This window comes from Canis lupus, chromosome 6 (genome assembly GCF_003254725.2).
Source record: "Canis lupus dingo isolate Sandy chromosome 6, ASM325472v2, whole genome shotgun sequence".
Lineage (NCBI taxonomy): Eukaryota > Metazoa > Chordata > Mammalia > Carnivora > Canidae > Canis > Canis lupus.
In genome coordinates, this window is record NC_064248.1 from 77,160,163 (window position 1) to 77,175,907 (window position 15,745).

The window sequence follows — 15,745 nt, forward strand, 5'->3', positions numbered from 1 at the left end:
CCTGCGCTCTGTGCTCCCCGTGCACCCCACGCTCCCCATGCTCCCCATGCTCTGTGTGGCCTGTGCTCCTCGTGTTTCCCGTGCGCCCCATGTGGCCCGTGCTCCCCGTGCGCCCCATGCTCCCTGTGCTCCCTGTGTGGCCCGTGCTCCCCTGCTTCCCGTGCTCCCCGCCCGCACCGTGCCCAACGTGCACACCGTGCTCCCTGCCCCACTGCCCACGGCCCTGCCGAGGCCTCTGGGCCCGTGGAGGCAGCCTGGCCTCGCCTGCGACCACCCTGCCATCTAAGGAGCGTCCTCCCCAGGAGCCTGTGCACCTGGGCCGTGGCCCAGGACGCTTCCCTCGTGTCTCCTCCGCTGGTGGCCCCGCGGGGGGAGCGGCGGGCGGTTCCGGGCCACAGGCTTTCAGGGCGTCCGGCGGGAGGAGCTGCTGGGAGGAGCGCCGCTCGGCAGCCCGTGCTTCTGGGGAGCCTGTGCTCCTCCTGACGGCACCTTCCTGGGTCCCTGGTTCCTGAGCTCCTCGCGGCCCTTGGGGCCGTTCTTTGGCGGCCGTTCCCATGGCGGCCGGGCGGCAGCGGTCAGGGCCGGCCCTGAGGAGCTTGGCTCACTGCTCAGCCTCTCCGCGGCTCCCCGGGGCGCCCATCCTGCAAATGAGGAAACTGAGGCTGGGCCGGCAGTCAGCAGGGTGTGCGAGGTCCATTGAGTGGCAAGAGCAGGAGCGTCAGCTCTGTCCCCGCAGCTCCCTCTGCCCCCGCGTGCGAGCCTCGGCACAGCCCCTGGGACCGGGTCGCAAGTGCACCTGCAGGCCCCGCCGCCGAAGCAGCCTGCGCATCCGGGCTCCCCGCACTCTCCCCTCACCCCAGGGGCCACCAGGGACTTAGCCTCCTCTGCCTTGGCCCTGGTGGCTGCAGGTCCTGGCGCAGCGGGGACCTCTCCCCTCCCCCCTCCTTCCCCCCTCCCCTCCTCCCCCCTCCTCTCCTTCCCCCCTCCTCCCCTCCCCTGGACTCGCTGGGCCCTCGCGTCTGGTGGCCCAGATAGCAGCTCAGGCTGGGCTCGGGGTTGGCACGCACACCTCCTGGGACGGGGGACAGCTATCTGGCGTCGCCACATGCTCGAGGGCGGCCCCGGGCCGAGGCTACAGGAGAGGTGCTGCTGAGGAAGGAGCACAAGCTCGCGCTGAGGCGAGAAGCTGCCCTTGCAAACCCCTGGGGGCCCTGGGCTCCGGACGGGAGACACTTGCAGAGCGCTGCGCCCTCAGAGTCACCGCCGCCCTCTGACCCTGCAGCGGAGAGGCCCCCCCAGGGGACCGGGTGCCGGGCGGGGGCTCTGGGGACTGCAGATGGGCCCTCGGCACTGCTCTCCTGGCACCCGTCAGCCTCAACCGCCCTCAGCAGGCCGGTGTCCCCGGGGGTCAGGGTCCTCCTCCCTCCAGGGCAGATGTGTCCAGGCTCCAGCGTCATCACCGTGTCCAGGGTGCATGTGTCTGGGCTCCGGTGTCCTTACCGTGTCCGGGGCGCGTGTCCGGGCCCGGGCGTCCTCACCGCGTCATGTGCTCCGTCGAGGGCTATTCCCTGCTGTGCCGTCGCCTGCGCGGTCCCCACGTGGGGCCCTTGTGGGTGGCGTGGCCCCAACACCTCAAGGCGTGGCCTTGGCGGACACACTCTGGGGCTGTCCCCCACCCTGCCCGCGGCTTTCAAGGGATTCTGGAAGGCTCGTGGGCCCAGGGCGGCGGGGTCGGCGTGTGAAGGAGCCGGGAGGGCACAGGCCTGTCTCCGGGGGGCGGAAGGACGGCCCGTAGGGGGGCACGGCCCCGCTCCCAGCCACCCTCCGGCTTGCGAGACAGCCCGATTCTGGAGGTGGCTTTGCGGTCATGTAGGCTCCTGGGTGGCAGCTGCCTGGCAGGTGGGCAGCTGGGGGGGGGGGGGGGACCAGGCTCGGCAAGGCCCCCGCCGCCCTCCCCTGTGGCACACGGTCCCTCCTTGGGTGTTGGGGGCACGGGGCACAAGGTGTGGGGTCTGGAGACCCGGGATGAAGGCTGTTTGCAAGGGGAGGCGGAGAAGCGGGTCCAGAGCAGGGCCCTGCGTCCAGGAGGGGAGTCGGGGGCAGGCGGGGTGCGTGGGGGTCCTGCGACCATCGGGGCCTGCCCTGTGCCAGCCCTGGAGGCAGATGGCGGGGAAACGGGCAGAGCCGCCCAGGACAGCCCCACTCGGAGGACGCAGGTGGCAGGTGGCAGCCTGGGACAGGAGGGCCGGAGACCGAGACGCCCCCGGGGACGGCTGGGGACGGGGTGGGGGGGACCATCCCGCGGCGTCGGTGCCAGATCAGGGGCCTGTTGTGAGTTCTCCGGCTTCGCCTGGAATCCTGACGTTCCACGGAAGCACCTTCCCACCCGACGGTCATGTTCGGGGACGTGTGTCACGCGGGTGCCTCCGCCGACGGGCGGCACGGAGCCCTTGCACACGTGGAGCCGGAGATGCGCGTCCTCTGACGTCCTTCCCCAGAACCTTCTGGCTGAAGGTGAGCTCGCCGTCCTCTCGCCCTCTCTCCGCCCGGCTAGTTTCCGTCGCCAAGGACTGGCTGCGCCTCGGATGTCCTGCGCCCAGAATCAACGGCGCCTGCGCCCGAGCCTGGCTTCCTTTGCTCCGTGTGACGCCTGCAGGTTGGCGCAGGAGGTCTGCGTGTGGGCTCCTAGGCTAAGCCGCTGGCCGCCCGCCCCCCTGCGTCTCCTCCCCTGTACCTGCGGGGCCTCCCGGCCTCATCCCAGAGCTCCGGCCTCAGCCCCCGCCCTCCCTCAGGCCCTCATAACCCCCCACCCCCACCCCTGCAGCCTCGGCGCCCCTCGCTTGCTCACCCTCCTCCTCCTCTGCTGTTCTCTCATCTTCCCTGTGCCTGGTGCTGCTGCTCAGAAACCCTTGGGGCCTCCCCCCTCACAGGACAGTCAGCATGAGCCCAGGGCTGCCCCTTGGGACTCGCCCTCCAGCCCGCGCCCCCCCCCCCCAGCACCTTGCACCCAGTGCCACCCCTCGGGACCTGCCTGCCCCCCCAGCACCCGTACCCAGTGCCGCCCCTCGGGACCTGCCGTGCAGCCCCCCCCCCCAGCACCCGTACCCAGTGCGTGGTCTCAGGAATTAGGGGGAATTAGGGCCGTGAGGGCATCACTCACCGATGACAGGGCTTCGGAAAGAGGGTGGGCGCAGGCAGCGGGTGTCGCCGGCTCCTCCGGGGTCCTGGTGAAGCAGCGGCGCTCCGTGTGCGGGACCTTCAGCGGCTTCCCCCCGAGGCTGGCAGTCGTGGGTCACGGGGCCGGAGCCTCATCTGCCCGTGAAGGCCCTCGGGTCAGGCAGGCATCCAGGACCCGACGTAGGCTCTTCGGTTTCCTCCCGCCGACAGCCCTGCCCGAGGGACCCCCGTCGTCCCGTCCCAGCTCAGTCGCGCACGCCCGAGTCTGGAGAAGTGACGGCAGCAGGTCACAGCAGGGACGAGCCAGGCGCCGCCGGACCTGACGGTCACAGTCCCAACCATGCCGCTGCCTCTGTCCTGTGGGACGGAGCCCCCAAAAACTGAGTCCGAGGAAGGAACAGGAGCCGTAGAAAGGCTCCTCAGGGGACAAGGACAGGATGGGCCAGTGGCACCAAGAGGAGGCACTTCCCGGAGGGAAGGGCTGCTCGGAAACCTGCCTAACCCCGTGCAGCAGGGGAGCCCGCGGGGCCGTCAGCGCTGACGTCGGGTGCTTGGCCCTGCAAGTCCGGGTCGTGGGAGCAGTTGGCGGTTCCCGGGCCTGGTTCACCCCGTTGAAGGCTGAGTATGGGTGGGAAGAGCCGTTCTTTCACGCGGACGTATTTTAATTCCCGAGCAAACGCACACATAGGTAGAACCACGAGGCAAGACTGAGCATCGTATTGGCGTTTCTCTAGGAACCGACTCAGAATCACCGAGGAAGCTTTTTGGGTTGTTTTCAGATTTTATTTGTTTATTTGAGAGAGAGCACAAGCAGGGCCGAGGGAGAAGCAGCTCCCCCTGAGCAGGGAGCCCGACACGGGGCTCGAACCCAGGACCCCGGGGTCACGACCTGAGCAGAAGGCAGATACTTCACCGACGGAGCCCCCGGGCGCCCCACATGGGAAGGCTTAACATGGACTCCTGGGTCCTGCCACAGACCGACTGGATCAGACTTTTTCTTATGACAAGTGCCCCAGATGCTGCAGACACACAGGGGAGGTAGGAACCCTCTACTCAGGCTCTGCAGCCGTCTCCGGGTTTATTAGCCAGACGGGCTCACTCTCGTGGCTTCCTGCGGCTTCCCGGGGACGTGGGGTCATCCTGTGTCTTACCTAGAACCAGTTCTCCTTCCCTCGGGCCTTCTCCCAAGGCCGCTGGACCCGGCCGCTGTGGCTGAGCCGTGACGACCTCGTGCCTGAGCAGCAGGCCCTGCGTGGAGTGCTCCCTGCCGCCTCCCGGTCCTCCACGTGTTCCTGATGGTCAGAGGCAGGCCCTGCAGGCAGTGAAGAGGACGGCCCCGGGAGTCGGGGCCCCGGTCCACCCCGCCACGGGCATCGGCACGACCTTTGGCAAGACACCTGTGACCTGCGTCTCATCTGTGAAACCGAAACGGGAACAGAGCTCCTCTCTGAGAGGATTAAATGAAAGGATCCACGGAATTCGCTTACTGCGTACACGAGGGTAGTCGTCAGGAATCATCGTGACAGCAGCATCGCCGTCCAGGGTCGTCATCAGGACTCGAGGACGTGTGCGTGGGCAGCAGGCGGCATGAGCTCCTCTACCGGCAGGGCTGCAAGCGTCTGCAGGTGTAAAACCTGCTACCTGGTTGCTCCTAAGGGTTTTATTATTTGACAGGGTGGGAGGGAGGGAGGGAGGGAGAAGCAGGCTCCGCAGCAGGGGCCGCCCAGGGCTGCATCCCAGGACCCCGGGGCCGTGCCGGGAGCTGAAGGCCGAGGCTCCACCACGGAGCCCCCGGGCGCCCCCGGAGCATGACCCTGAGAGGACTTCAAGGTCTTGAGAGACAGTGGTTTGCTGTCCTCCCTGCGCCGACCCTGGGCCCACAGAGCCCGGCAACAGCGCCGCTCGCCCAGCGCCCACCCTTCCCCGCCCCGCCTCTCGCTTCCCCCTGGCCCGGCCCTTGTTCCTTGTGCCCTTTGCTCTCAGAGCCGCACGGAGGAGGGCAGGACGTGCCGCTCACAGGCCATGCTTGCTCTTGCAGCTGCAGGCTGTGCCCATGGGCAGGAGGCAGCGTCGGGTTCCACGTCCCTGTTGTCAAGTCTCGGGCTCTGGGGCGTTGAACAGAAACAGCGAGGTCACCCTGCAGCAGCCTGACATCCTGCAGCCATCGGTGTCCCTTCACAACAAGCACAATGCACTTCATGGGGGCCGGGGAGCTTGTGCAACCAGCGCGGGGGCTGCAGGGGCTGCGGGGGCTGCGGGGGCAGGGGCTGACTTCCAGCAAGAGCACAGCCAGGCCCGGAGCGGCAGGGCACCGGGAATCCTGAGGCTGCTGCACCTACTTTGTCAGCAGCCTGAGCTCTTGACGGACGCCAGGATGCCACCCCCCGCCCGGTCCCCAGGGCACAGCCGACGGTGAGCTAGGCCCCAAGTCCTGGCTGTTCCTCGCGCTACCCAGATCCTGACACGTGCACCCCTGGGGACCCCTAGTTGGGGGAGAGCCTCGGTGCCTCGGTTGGCCTGAGCTGCCGTCACAAAGCCCCACAGACCCGAGTGGCTGCAAGGCCAGATTTGTCCGGGAGGCGAGCCGTCTGCAGTCAGGCAGCGACAGGACCCGTGCCCACGGTCTTTTCGTGAGGATCCCGGTTGGATGGGATCGGCGCCCAGCCTACTGAGCTCATCCCACAGAATCGTACCCCTAAAATCCCTGTTTCCAAAGGCAGCTGGGTTGCTGGGGGTTAGGACCTCGACGTGTCACTGTGGGGGAGGCACGCTGGAGCTGATGACACGGGGGGCGGTGTTGTCTGCATGGCGCTGTGCTCAGGGCACAGCAGGGGAGGGCGGGGTAGCCCGGTGCTGGGTGCGAGGTGCTGGGCCGCGGGGTGCTGAGAGCCCATCCAGGGGACGTGACCAGAGGATGTAGGTGCTCACGTTCAGCACAAGTAGTCTTCGCATTTATTGCTCTCACATGCTTGTTTTATCTGATGCTCTCAACAGCCCTTTGAAATAGAAAAGTACTATTATCCCCGTTTTCCCTGTGAGAAATCCGAGGCTTAAGTAGGTCATGAGTCCCTCCCCGGGGCCCCAGCACTCGGTGGTGGCAAGGGCAGGAGTGAGCTCCGGTCCTGACCTAGGCCATGGGACAGGTTAAGATGGAGGGACGCGCAGGTGTGCCGGCAAATGTCAAAGCAGCAGCAGCCACGCGGATCCAGCCCGGTTCTGCAAGATTTTCTCATTTTTCCAGAAATCTTTCTTCATCTTAAAGTGAAACATCTTTCAAGTTAAAACACACACATGTGTGCACACCTGCATGCACACACATGCATATGCACGCACACATGCACATGCAGCCGTGTGCACATGCACACACGCAGACACATGGACGCACATGTGTGCACACACATGTGCGCACACGCAGACGCGCACCACACACACCTATACATGCACGCACATGGACACCTGCACACACGTGTACACACACACGCACATGGACACACGCACACATGCATGTGTGCACACACATGCAGACGCACACCACACACACCTGTACATGCATACACGCACGTGCACGCACACGGACACACATGCACGTGCACACGCTTGCATTAACCCTGTGCAGGGCCTAACCAAACACGTCTGCCCTCAGCCTGTAGGCTCTGGCTGAAGCTAAGTGTGCACGGGGTGAAATGCGTGTTCCTGGAGGGCTCACGGACCCTGTCTCCGGCCGTATTAGAAAGATGCCGCTGCCGATCGGGTTGCCGTGAATCCTCGTCTGCCAGGGAACCTCGGGACCCGCGCTCGTTGATCGTTAAATAGCCGTGTGCACGGGGCACAGCCCTGCACCCGCGCTCCTGGCAGCACTCCCAGCCAGCCCGTGAGGTAGGGCTGCTGCCTGCCACCCCTGCCACAGACGGGGGGACGACGAGGACAGGGAGGCATTGATGGCAGAGGCGGAGTGACAAGGTCGCGGAGTTTTTAATCAAACTGGGGTCCGTGCAGACCTTTGTGCCTCTGGGGCAGGGACAGCGCTAGTGGCCCGGGGTCTCTGAACGCTGACCTCAGCCCTGCCTCCCCGCGACACCCAGAACATGTTGCTCAGCTCGTGGAAAGGACAGGGGACGTCTGCTGTTCAGGGCACTAAACAACAGACGCTTTCCGCAGCAGAAGGGGCGTTGCACAGACGCCGGGCACTCAGCAAGCCCACGACTCCAGGTCGTCGGTGTCAGGGTCACCCTCGCCCCGCGTGTGAGTCTGATGAACGGGAACTGCACCCTTCCCTGGGCGGCGGAGCGTGGCTGCTGCGGGGAGAGGCCTACAGGCTGGTTCCAGGCTTGTGAGCCGGGAGCCAGGGTCTTGAACTTCGGGGGCCTCATCCCTAAGGTGAGGATGAAACCATAATCCACCCTTGAGGGCAGGGCGCGGCTTCGCAGGCTCCTGCGCACGCACGAAGGCAGCATGTGCACCGGAGGCTCCGTGCAGACGCCAGGCCTCGGAAGCTCTTCTCCAAGAAGAGAGCGAGCCTGTTATCCAGCTGGTGGCCCGAACGCCAGCCAGACGTCCTTGCCCCCAGGGAAGAGCAGAGCACCCCCTCGGGAGGCTCAGAGGGGCGCGGGGTGCTGTAGGCCGGGAGGAGGTGCTCCGCGGGACCCCCCCGCCCCCCGCAGGCATTCCTGCAAAGGGAGCCTGACGGTGAGCAGTTTGCTCAGAGCCACGCGGGGCACAGGGGTGGCCCCAGCCGGTGCCTGGGAGGTGGAGCAGCGGCAGGACAGCTGCCTCGGGCCTGGGAGCCCGCGTGCCCTGGAGGCAAGGAGGGTGCTGCGCGCTGTTCTCACGCCACAGGGACATTAGAGTCCTCAGGCTGCAGCCCGGGAGCCCAGGCCCTGTCCAGGGGAATCCTGCTCACATTCTGGAGGCGGGGCCAGTGCTCAGAGCTCAGCCAGGGGGCAGGGGGCACGGGGTGAGCTGTGGGAGGAGGGCAGGGTGCCGCCGGGGGCCGGGGGTGGACGTGGCCACCAAGGAGCCAGGGGAGTGGGGCATCGAGGGGGCAGGACGTGGCCGCCGTCGGGGGGGCAAGGGGGTGGCTTCCCGTCTTGCAGCCTCTGCGGCCCCAGCTCACAACCCTCCTGTGGCCTCGGGAGTGCGGGGTCAGCCCAGGTCCCTGCCGGCGCCTGGGGCACAGACACTGAGTCCAGCTGGTGGGGGAGGCCCCTCGCGTCCACCTGCTCCCGCGGGTCCTCAGGCCACCACCCTGGGGTCTGGCCGGCTCACATCCCCCAGACACGGGGGCACCCGCCCCTAGACGGGCTCACGGCCCCGGAGGTCCCCTCGAGCCCTTCCCAGGTGGCTGGGGACAGGTCAGGAGAGCAGCCTGACCCCAGGGCCCAGGCCGCGGAGGAGCGTCGTCAGCCACAGCCCCAATGGGGCCGGGCTCCAGTGCCCGAAGAGGCCACTGGAGGGGGGCGGGGGGAGTCGGGTTAGAATTCCCAGCCACTCCACGGATCCCCTTCGACATTGGTGTGGACGCAGGGCGTCCATCACCGAGAGTCTGAGCGGAAAGGTCCCCACTTTTTCTTGAACACACACTTCCTCATCGGCCTAGCATTCCTCACGCGGCTGCAAACCTCGATGGCGCCTAAAAACGCACCCTTTGTGCAAAGTTCCGCAGAGGTGCCCTCCCGCGCCGCTCCCTGGTGCCGGGGCTTGAATCCGCGTAGTAGTTGGGTGAAGGAGCCAAAATGAGTTAAAAGTCAAACCCTCCGTTACGGTGCAGAGCAGGGATATTAGACCACGGGTAACGGGGCCTGGCTTGCAGACGCAGCCGCCGCAGGCCCCTAACTACCCCAGATGTTTGTGTTTCCTCTTAGAAGATTCTAGAAGAAAAAAAAAGAAAAAAAAAAGATTCTAGAAGAGGCTCCATCGTGCCGTATGTTGGGGTACATGGATTAGATGCCTTGGGCCGCAAAAGATTCACGGAGGAGCTCCAGGGGGAGGGCCTTCTAGTAACTACCTCCCAGAGCCCGCGACGACTGGGGAGGTGCACCCTTTCCCCCTTGGAAACGGAGGCTTTGGGACCGTCTAAACAGTTGTGGTCTTTTCAGGTTTCAGGTAGAAACAAGAGTTGAAGATGTCCAGCAAAACAGCAAGCACCAACAACATCGCCCAGGCACGGAGAACGGTGCAACAGCTGAGAATGGAAGCCTCCATCGAGAGAATAAAGGTGAGAAGCTGGCGGGGACGAGGCCCCTCTGCTCTGCAGACGCTGGGCCACGTTTCAGGGAAGGTAATGCCCCGTAGGGCGGCTTGGGCTCGGGATCCTCCCAGGCCAAGTGGGGAGTCTCCCAAAGCGTCAGAGTTAAGCCTGTTTGGACGGAAAAACCTAAAACCCAGGGAAGATGGGCACCTGCCTTCCCTGAACGAGCACCATCAGGTCCCGTGATCTCTGTTCCGCCTTGCGACGGGGGTCCGGGTGGGCTGTCTGGACACCCTTGTCGTACCTCTGGAGTTCGCTGAGCGCTCCAGAGTGATCCGTACAGGTGAAGTAGCCGTGGGCAGCGAGCCAACACGCACGGCCTCCTTTGTGTAGGGCCCACTGCTTTTTATTTTTTTTTTATTTTTATTTTTTATTTATTTATTTTTGCCCGCTGCTTTTTAAATGCATGTAGACTATTTTAAGGACACGTTCTGCACCCAGGGGCAGTAGTGCCAGCCTTCGTTGAGCTCTGGAAGAAACGGGAAGGCATTTATAAGGTCGCCTGGCTGCCCAGCCCTTGCCCCCCAAATCCCAAGAGGGAACGCGGCATTGCACGCCCTGGAATGTCGTGACGAATGCTGTTTCCTAGAGACTGAAACAGTCACCTGATACATTCCTCTGGGCCTGGGGAGAGTCACCTGTCTCCAAAACAGGAGGCTGCCTATGCCGTTGACAGGCCCCAGCTGCCCCGTGCTCCTTGCCTGGAGGCTCTGGGCTGACGGTTCTGTGGGATATCCCACCCAGGCATGGCATTTTCCATTTTTAACTCCTGCCAGAGGAAGGCACGGAGTCCTCCCGCTTGGGTTTGGTCTCTCCTTTTTATTTTCCCAAGCCCAGTGTTTAACAGTAACTGTCGAAGCTCTTCTAGAACTTGACCCCTCTCGCTCGCGCGCTCTCTCTCTCTCTCTCTCTCTCTCAAGAGTATTGACTCCAAGCCAGGAATCCAGTTCCTGAACTCCGTCCTGCATTCCAGTCCTGTATCAAATACAAACTAAGACACAACGTCCCCCAATTCACGTATGCGTCCCCTCCACCCACCCTCTGAGACCTTTCAAGTCTATGGATAGTCCGTTGTAGCAACAAACACCCATATGCTCTTTGCCAAGATTCACCAATGATTAACAGTTCGACACACGTGCTTTCTCTGTCTACACCCACACAACACACATCCTCTAAATAAACCAGTTGGAAAAATAAAAAATAAAAAAAAAGATAAACCAGTTGGAAGTCGTTCGCAGACATGGTCACTCTTCCCCCTTGATTACTTCACCACCTGGCTCCTAACACAAGGGCATCCTTCTTCACGGCCACAGTACAACGATGACATTTAGGATCCTCTGATAACCCAGCACACAGTCCGTTTTGGAAGGATCCAGGCCGCGTGTTTTGCAGAAGGGTCCTCGCTTTGGATACCACCTGTGTGCGATGATCCGATTCCCATTACTTTGGCAGGAATACGTGCCAGCTGGGGGGACGTCCTCTGTGCTCACCCCAGGAGACACGTGATGTCCTTTTGTCTGACCTTGAAGTCTGATCACTCAAGGCCAGAGCTGCCAGATTTGTCCATTTATGAGCCTCTTCCCCTTATTAACTAACAAGTAATAGAGGAGAACGAGGCTGGCTCTCAAAGTATCACCCCACCGTCTTCCACCCAATGGGCCAGCATTCAGCATTCAACTCTTTTTTTTTTTTTTTGGTGTTCAATTTGCCAACATATAGAATAACACCCAGTGCCCGTCCCATCATGTGCCCCCCTCAACTCTACTTTTAATGTCTGCTTTGGTTTTTTTCTACACGTCAGGTTTCAAAGGCATCAGCGGACCTCATGTCCTACTGTGAGGAGCACGCCAGGAGCGACCCTTTGCTGATAGGGATACCGACCTCAGAAAACCCTTTCAAGGATAAAAAAACTTGCATCATCCTATAGAGGAACAGTGAAAGGGCTCCTCGCCTCTCCTCAACAAAGCAAATTATGAGCAGCTCCTTGGAAGAAATTTACCTTCAGCTTATCTGGTAACCACTGCTAATAACTAAAATACTCTAACTTGGAATAATCGACTCCGACGTCTTTATTTTTCCAAGTTGCCTTTTCTTTAAAACACCTTTTTCTGATTTAATACGGAATAACGGTCTTCTTTTCCACTCGATAACTATGGTGTCCTCTTGGGTTACTGCTTAAGAAAAGTTGGTTTGGGCCATTTCGAAAAAAAAAAACAAAAAAAACAGTGATAACTTAAGTCCTAAAGCCTTTACATCATCCTAGGGTTGTGCCGACCTGCACCGTGTCCCTGGGTGAGGAGCGCCGTGTGTATAAGTCTTTGTATATACACGTCTCAAGGCTTATTTCCTTGTTAAAACGTCTCTCAGTTCCTCAGCTCCAGAAGCCACGCCTCTGCCCTGTCCTATGTACGGAGTTCCCGTACAAAAAGTAAAGAACATCCTAAGGTCGGAGCCACTGTAACTGGGTAAGGAAGACTCCTTGCTGACCTCTTAGCTCATCAACTGCACCAAGTAAAATTAAAAACCGAACTACAGGCCCTCCTCTGAGGTTTTCCCAAGGGAGCCTTTGGGCTTCAGCGATCGCGGGTCTTGAAAAGGGGAAGAGGCCCCGGGCAGGACTGTGGGCAGCTGTTCCCCGGGGGCTCGTGTTCTCTGCAGTGAGGGGGACGTGCCCTGCAGGGGAAGGTCCGCCTTGATGCTTAAAGTAAAGGAGGGTCCACGGGAGCCCGGCGCAGAGAGCGAGAATGTGTAAAAGCCGTGTGCTTTTCTTAGCCAAGCTTTGTGATTTCCTCCTCTCTGCCCTGCCCTTCAGCTCGCCTCTCTGGCCAGGATGGCTGTTTGCAGAGGTGAGGCTCACCTCCCGGCCCCAACGGGGTGGACCGTGGTGGGAAAGAACCCTACAGGAACCAAAGGCATCAGATTTGTCAAATACCCGGGGGAAGGGGGGGGCGGCGTGTTCCCCGATTGTCCGCACCCCCCAGGGCAGGCTTAGACCTGGAGTACACTTGGGCTTCAGGGTGCCAGCAGCTGTCCTCAGGTTCCTGGATGTTCCTCTGGGTGTGAACTCAGCCCTCAAGTCCTGGGGCTTGCCCGTGGGCATCCCAAGGAATCTCCTAGGCCACAGAGTATCTTAGTTTTATTAAAGAGGGAGGAAGGGCCCCCTTTTTTAAACAAAAAACACTCCCTTAAGGGCGCACGCCATACACAAGCCTCTGATATTTTAATTCATCTTTAGTTCCTTAAAATATCTACTAATGAAGGATTAAAAGCTCACCTTCCAAAAGGATCCAACCCCCAAGATGGAACTATTTACAGCGCTTTCCCCTAGTCCTACACGCTCTTGCTCTGCCACCCAAGCCCCCCCCCCCCCGCCCCTACAGTCGCACGTCTGGGTTCCGAGTCTGAAGCTGACTGGGGCTGAACAGATGCAGGGCTATTTTTAAGCTGCTCAAACCGAGTCAGGACTTCCCCAGCCACCTATCTTTTCAACATTGTGAACTGCCCTCACTTTTCCAACATCATGTGGAAAATCATGCCACTGGCCTTAACCCCTTGACATCTCCCGCTTGGTTTTGCAACACGCCCGGTTTCCAAGAAAATTACAGGCGCCTGTTCAGGAGCAAGAGAGGTGACATTCGAAATGTGCACTAAAAACACATGACACTTAACGCTTCACTCCATGAGGCCTTTTCCTTTAACAAGTGTATTTTTCTACTGATGGTTTCAGAACACTAATCGTATTTTCATTCTGATTTTAACATTTTTCCTTAAGTATTTATAATGCAGCTTGTTAAATATTTTTATGAAATTTTATCATACCTACTCGGTATCTGTGCACCTTTTCAGTAGCAAGCATAAGTTTATTCTTTAGTACTAAATTATCTTTTTAGCCAACGGGAGCCACGTAGGTTTTGCTCTCTATTTGTTGATATGCTTGTAGTGGGTAAGGAATGGACTTGAGGTCCCGGGAGGTTACATTTTTTGCCAGTCAGATATCATAAAGGCTAGGAGCACGGCTGTCCTGTAACCTCTTAACTGGGCGTAGGGCATGTTCAAGAGAAGTGAAATCCCATCCTTTGACGCTGGACCCAGTGCGGAAAAATTGTAGCTAAATGTTGATTTACTTACAGCTAGATGTCTATTTAAGAAAATCTATGTATAGGATATGCAGAAGTCACTTTTATTTATCAGGCTTTAATCTACTTATGAACCACGATTGAACTGTTCTGCAGCAGCTTGCTTATGATAATGGACAAGTGCCCCGTATACGGTGGGTTTCTTTCCCCAAAGCACCACTTTAAAGACACACTAATCACATAATATACGTGCAGCTTCTTGGCTTCACATCTAGGAAGCTATTTAAATAGGTTCATTATATTTTTGTCTTTAATACTGCTCCTGTTAACGCTGATCTTTTTTCTCATTCTTGTATGTTTGTTAGTGCATAAATCTGTCCAATCGAGGCCCCAGGACCATGGCAAAATATGCTAGACAAAAGTTCTTGAATCCAAAGTATTTTATAGAAACACATTACACCAGGTTGTCCACAAGGGTAGAGGTTGTAGTTACTTTTTCTTCTAAAAAGAATCTGGTTTTTACATTTCCTTACCTTATTAAAATCAAAGTGCCATAATTACCTTTTAAAGGAAGGACCTGACCTGCTCTCTTTCTGTACTGTTTTTGTACTTTACTAATCTTCAAACTATCAAAGAAATTATACCAATGATTTAGCAATTTTGAGGCATAGGTTAGTTTAGGTAGTAAAAGAGGTGCTGAACGTTGTCTTCAGATGCCACCTTCTCAGCCAATTTACAACCAACAGAAGTGTTATCCGATTATTCCAGCTATTGACTGAAGATCTTTAGAGGCCCAAGAAATGAAGGGCAGTACGTGTCAGTCCTTCTCAATAAAATATAATACTGGAATGTGTTATGAATTGTATTGATTTCTTTTATGGTGGAGCTGTTAATGGGAACAAAACACATGCATCAAATAGAATTATGTGTAAATTAAAATAGAACCCTTACCTAAAGTTGGGCGGCCTGGATCGTAGCCTTGGAGTGTTTTCCAGCCAATCTTGTGTCCCTGTGTCATGTGACTTTGGACAAGGCACTTCATCTTGCTGGGCCCCCGTTTCACCATCTGTAAAACAGGAGGCTCAAAGTAGATGATGGTGGGAACTTCCCCCAACCCCCCAACGATGCCTCGGTCCAGCGGCCTACCCTCTCTACAGGTCCTGCCAACATGTTGGTGCTATAAGCTGCTTCAGATATACAATTGGTTCATCTATCACGTATGCTCATTTAATAGCTTTTGAAAGGCCTTTTTGTTACATAACTTTTTCTAGTTTTATGACTTGATTACTGTAATGTCTTGTTTTTAGTCATGTAACTCTAAACATCATTCACTTGATGTCTCGGTAATCTGCGTTTGATATATGGTTGAAGGGATTTTGTTATTTCATAGCATTCTCTGGCTACTCATCTGTCTAGCATCTTATTAACCTAAGCACTGTGATCATTGTTTGGAAATCTGTCCTATGGAAAGAATAAAAGCACTTACTTCACATGTACTTCACAGATTTGAAAGAAGTTTCATTAAAACGTTGTTCTCTTTAACAATGGATCAGTGCCTCACTGTATCATCCTTCCCGTGGTTTGCTGAATAAATTAATAGAAGACCAGTTCTCTTCCCTTTCCCTCCATTCAGTTAACCTTTTCTGAACACCTACTGAGAACCAGATGTTGAACACAGGCTCTGACACTCGAATGAGCAAGACTCACACCAGCCTGAGCACAGCTCACAGTCCGGAGTAAGGTGGGTGGGAACGGCAGGTGCATAAACTAGTAATTAGAGTACCATGTGAGAAGGTGAACAGAGTACAGTACCGTGGGATCCCAGAGGAAGGAGAAGCAGCTCCGTATCAGTGAAGCCTGAGAAGGTTTCCAAAGGAAACCTTTGGGTCTTGAGAAAAGAGAAACTTTGTAAGCACTGGAATGAAGTCTTGGGAGGAAGTGAAGGAAGAAGAGGAGAGTGGCCTCAAAACCAGGGTGCAGGGTGCTCCCATAGTACCCGTTTATCCTGTAAGCAACTGGAAGGCAGTGGAGGTTATTAAAGAGGAATGATACGACATCTGATGTGTGAGGGCTGTCTCCTGTCCTGAGACACAACTGTGACCATGGAAACAGGTAAATGAAAAGGCCATTACACTCCCAATGACTCATATTCACCAAGTGTGTGCCAAAGGTACCCTACTCCTCCTTAGTTCCTTCTCCTAGGGCCAAGATTCCCATGGAATGAAGGAAGAACATCGTCATCCAG

General features: G+C 58.1%; 1 protein-coding gene across 4 annotated transcripts in view; it reads left to right on the forward strand.

Moving 5' to 3' along the window:
• GNG12 (G protein subunit gamma 12) overlaps positions 1 to 15,049 on the forward strand; it is an 80,253-nt gene extending 65,204 nt beyond the window's left edge. For all 4 annotated transcript variants that reach the window (XM_025418024.3, XM_035717936.2, XM_035717935.2 and 1 more), the window contains 2 exons: positions 9,273 to 9,391; positions 11,226 to 15,049. In XM_025418024.3, the coding sequence (XP_025273809.1) occupies positions 9,299 to 9,391; positions 11,226 to 11,351 (219 nt within the window). In that variant the 5' untranslated portion in view covers positions 9,273 to 9,298 and the 3' untranslated portion in view covers positions 11,352 to 15,049. The remainder of the gene's footprint in view (positions 1 to 9,272; positions 9,392 to 11,225) is intronic.
• The last annotated feature ends 696 nt before the right edge of the window (positions 15,050 to 15,745 follow it).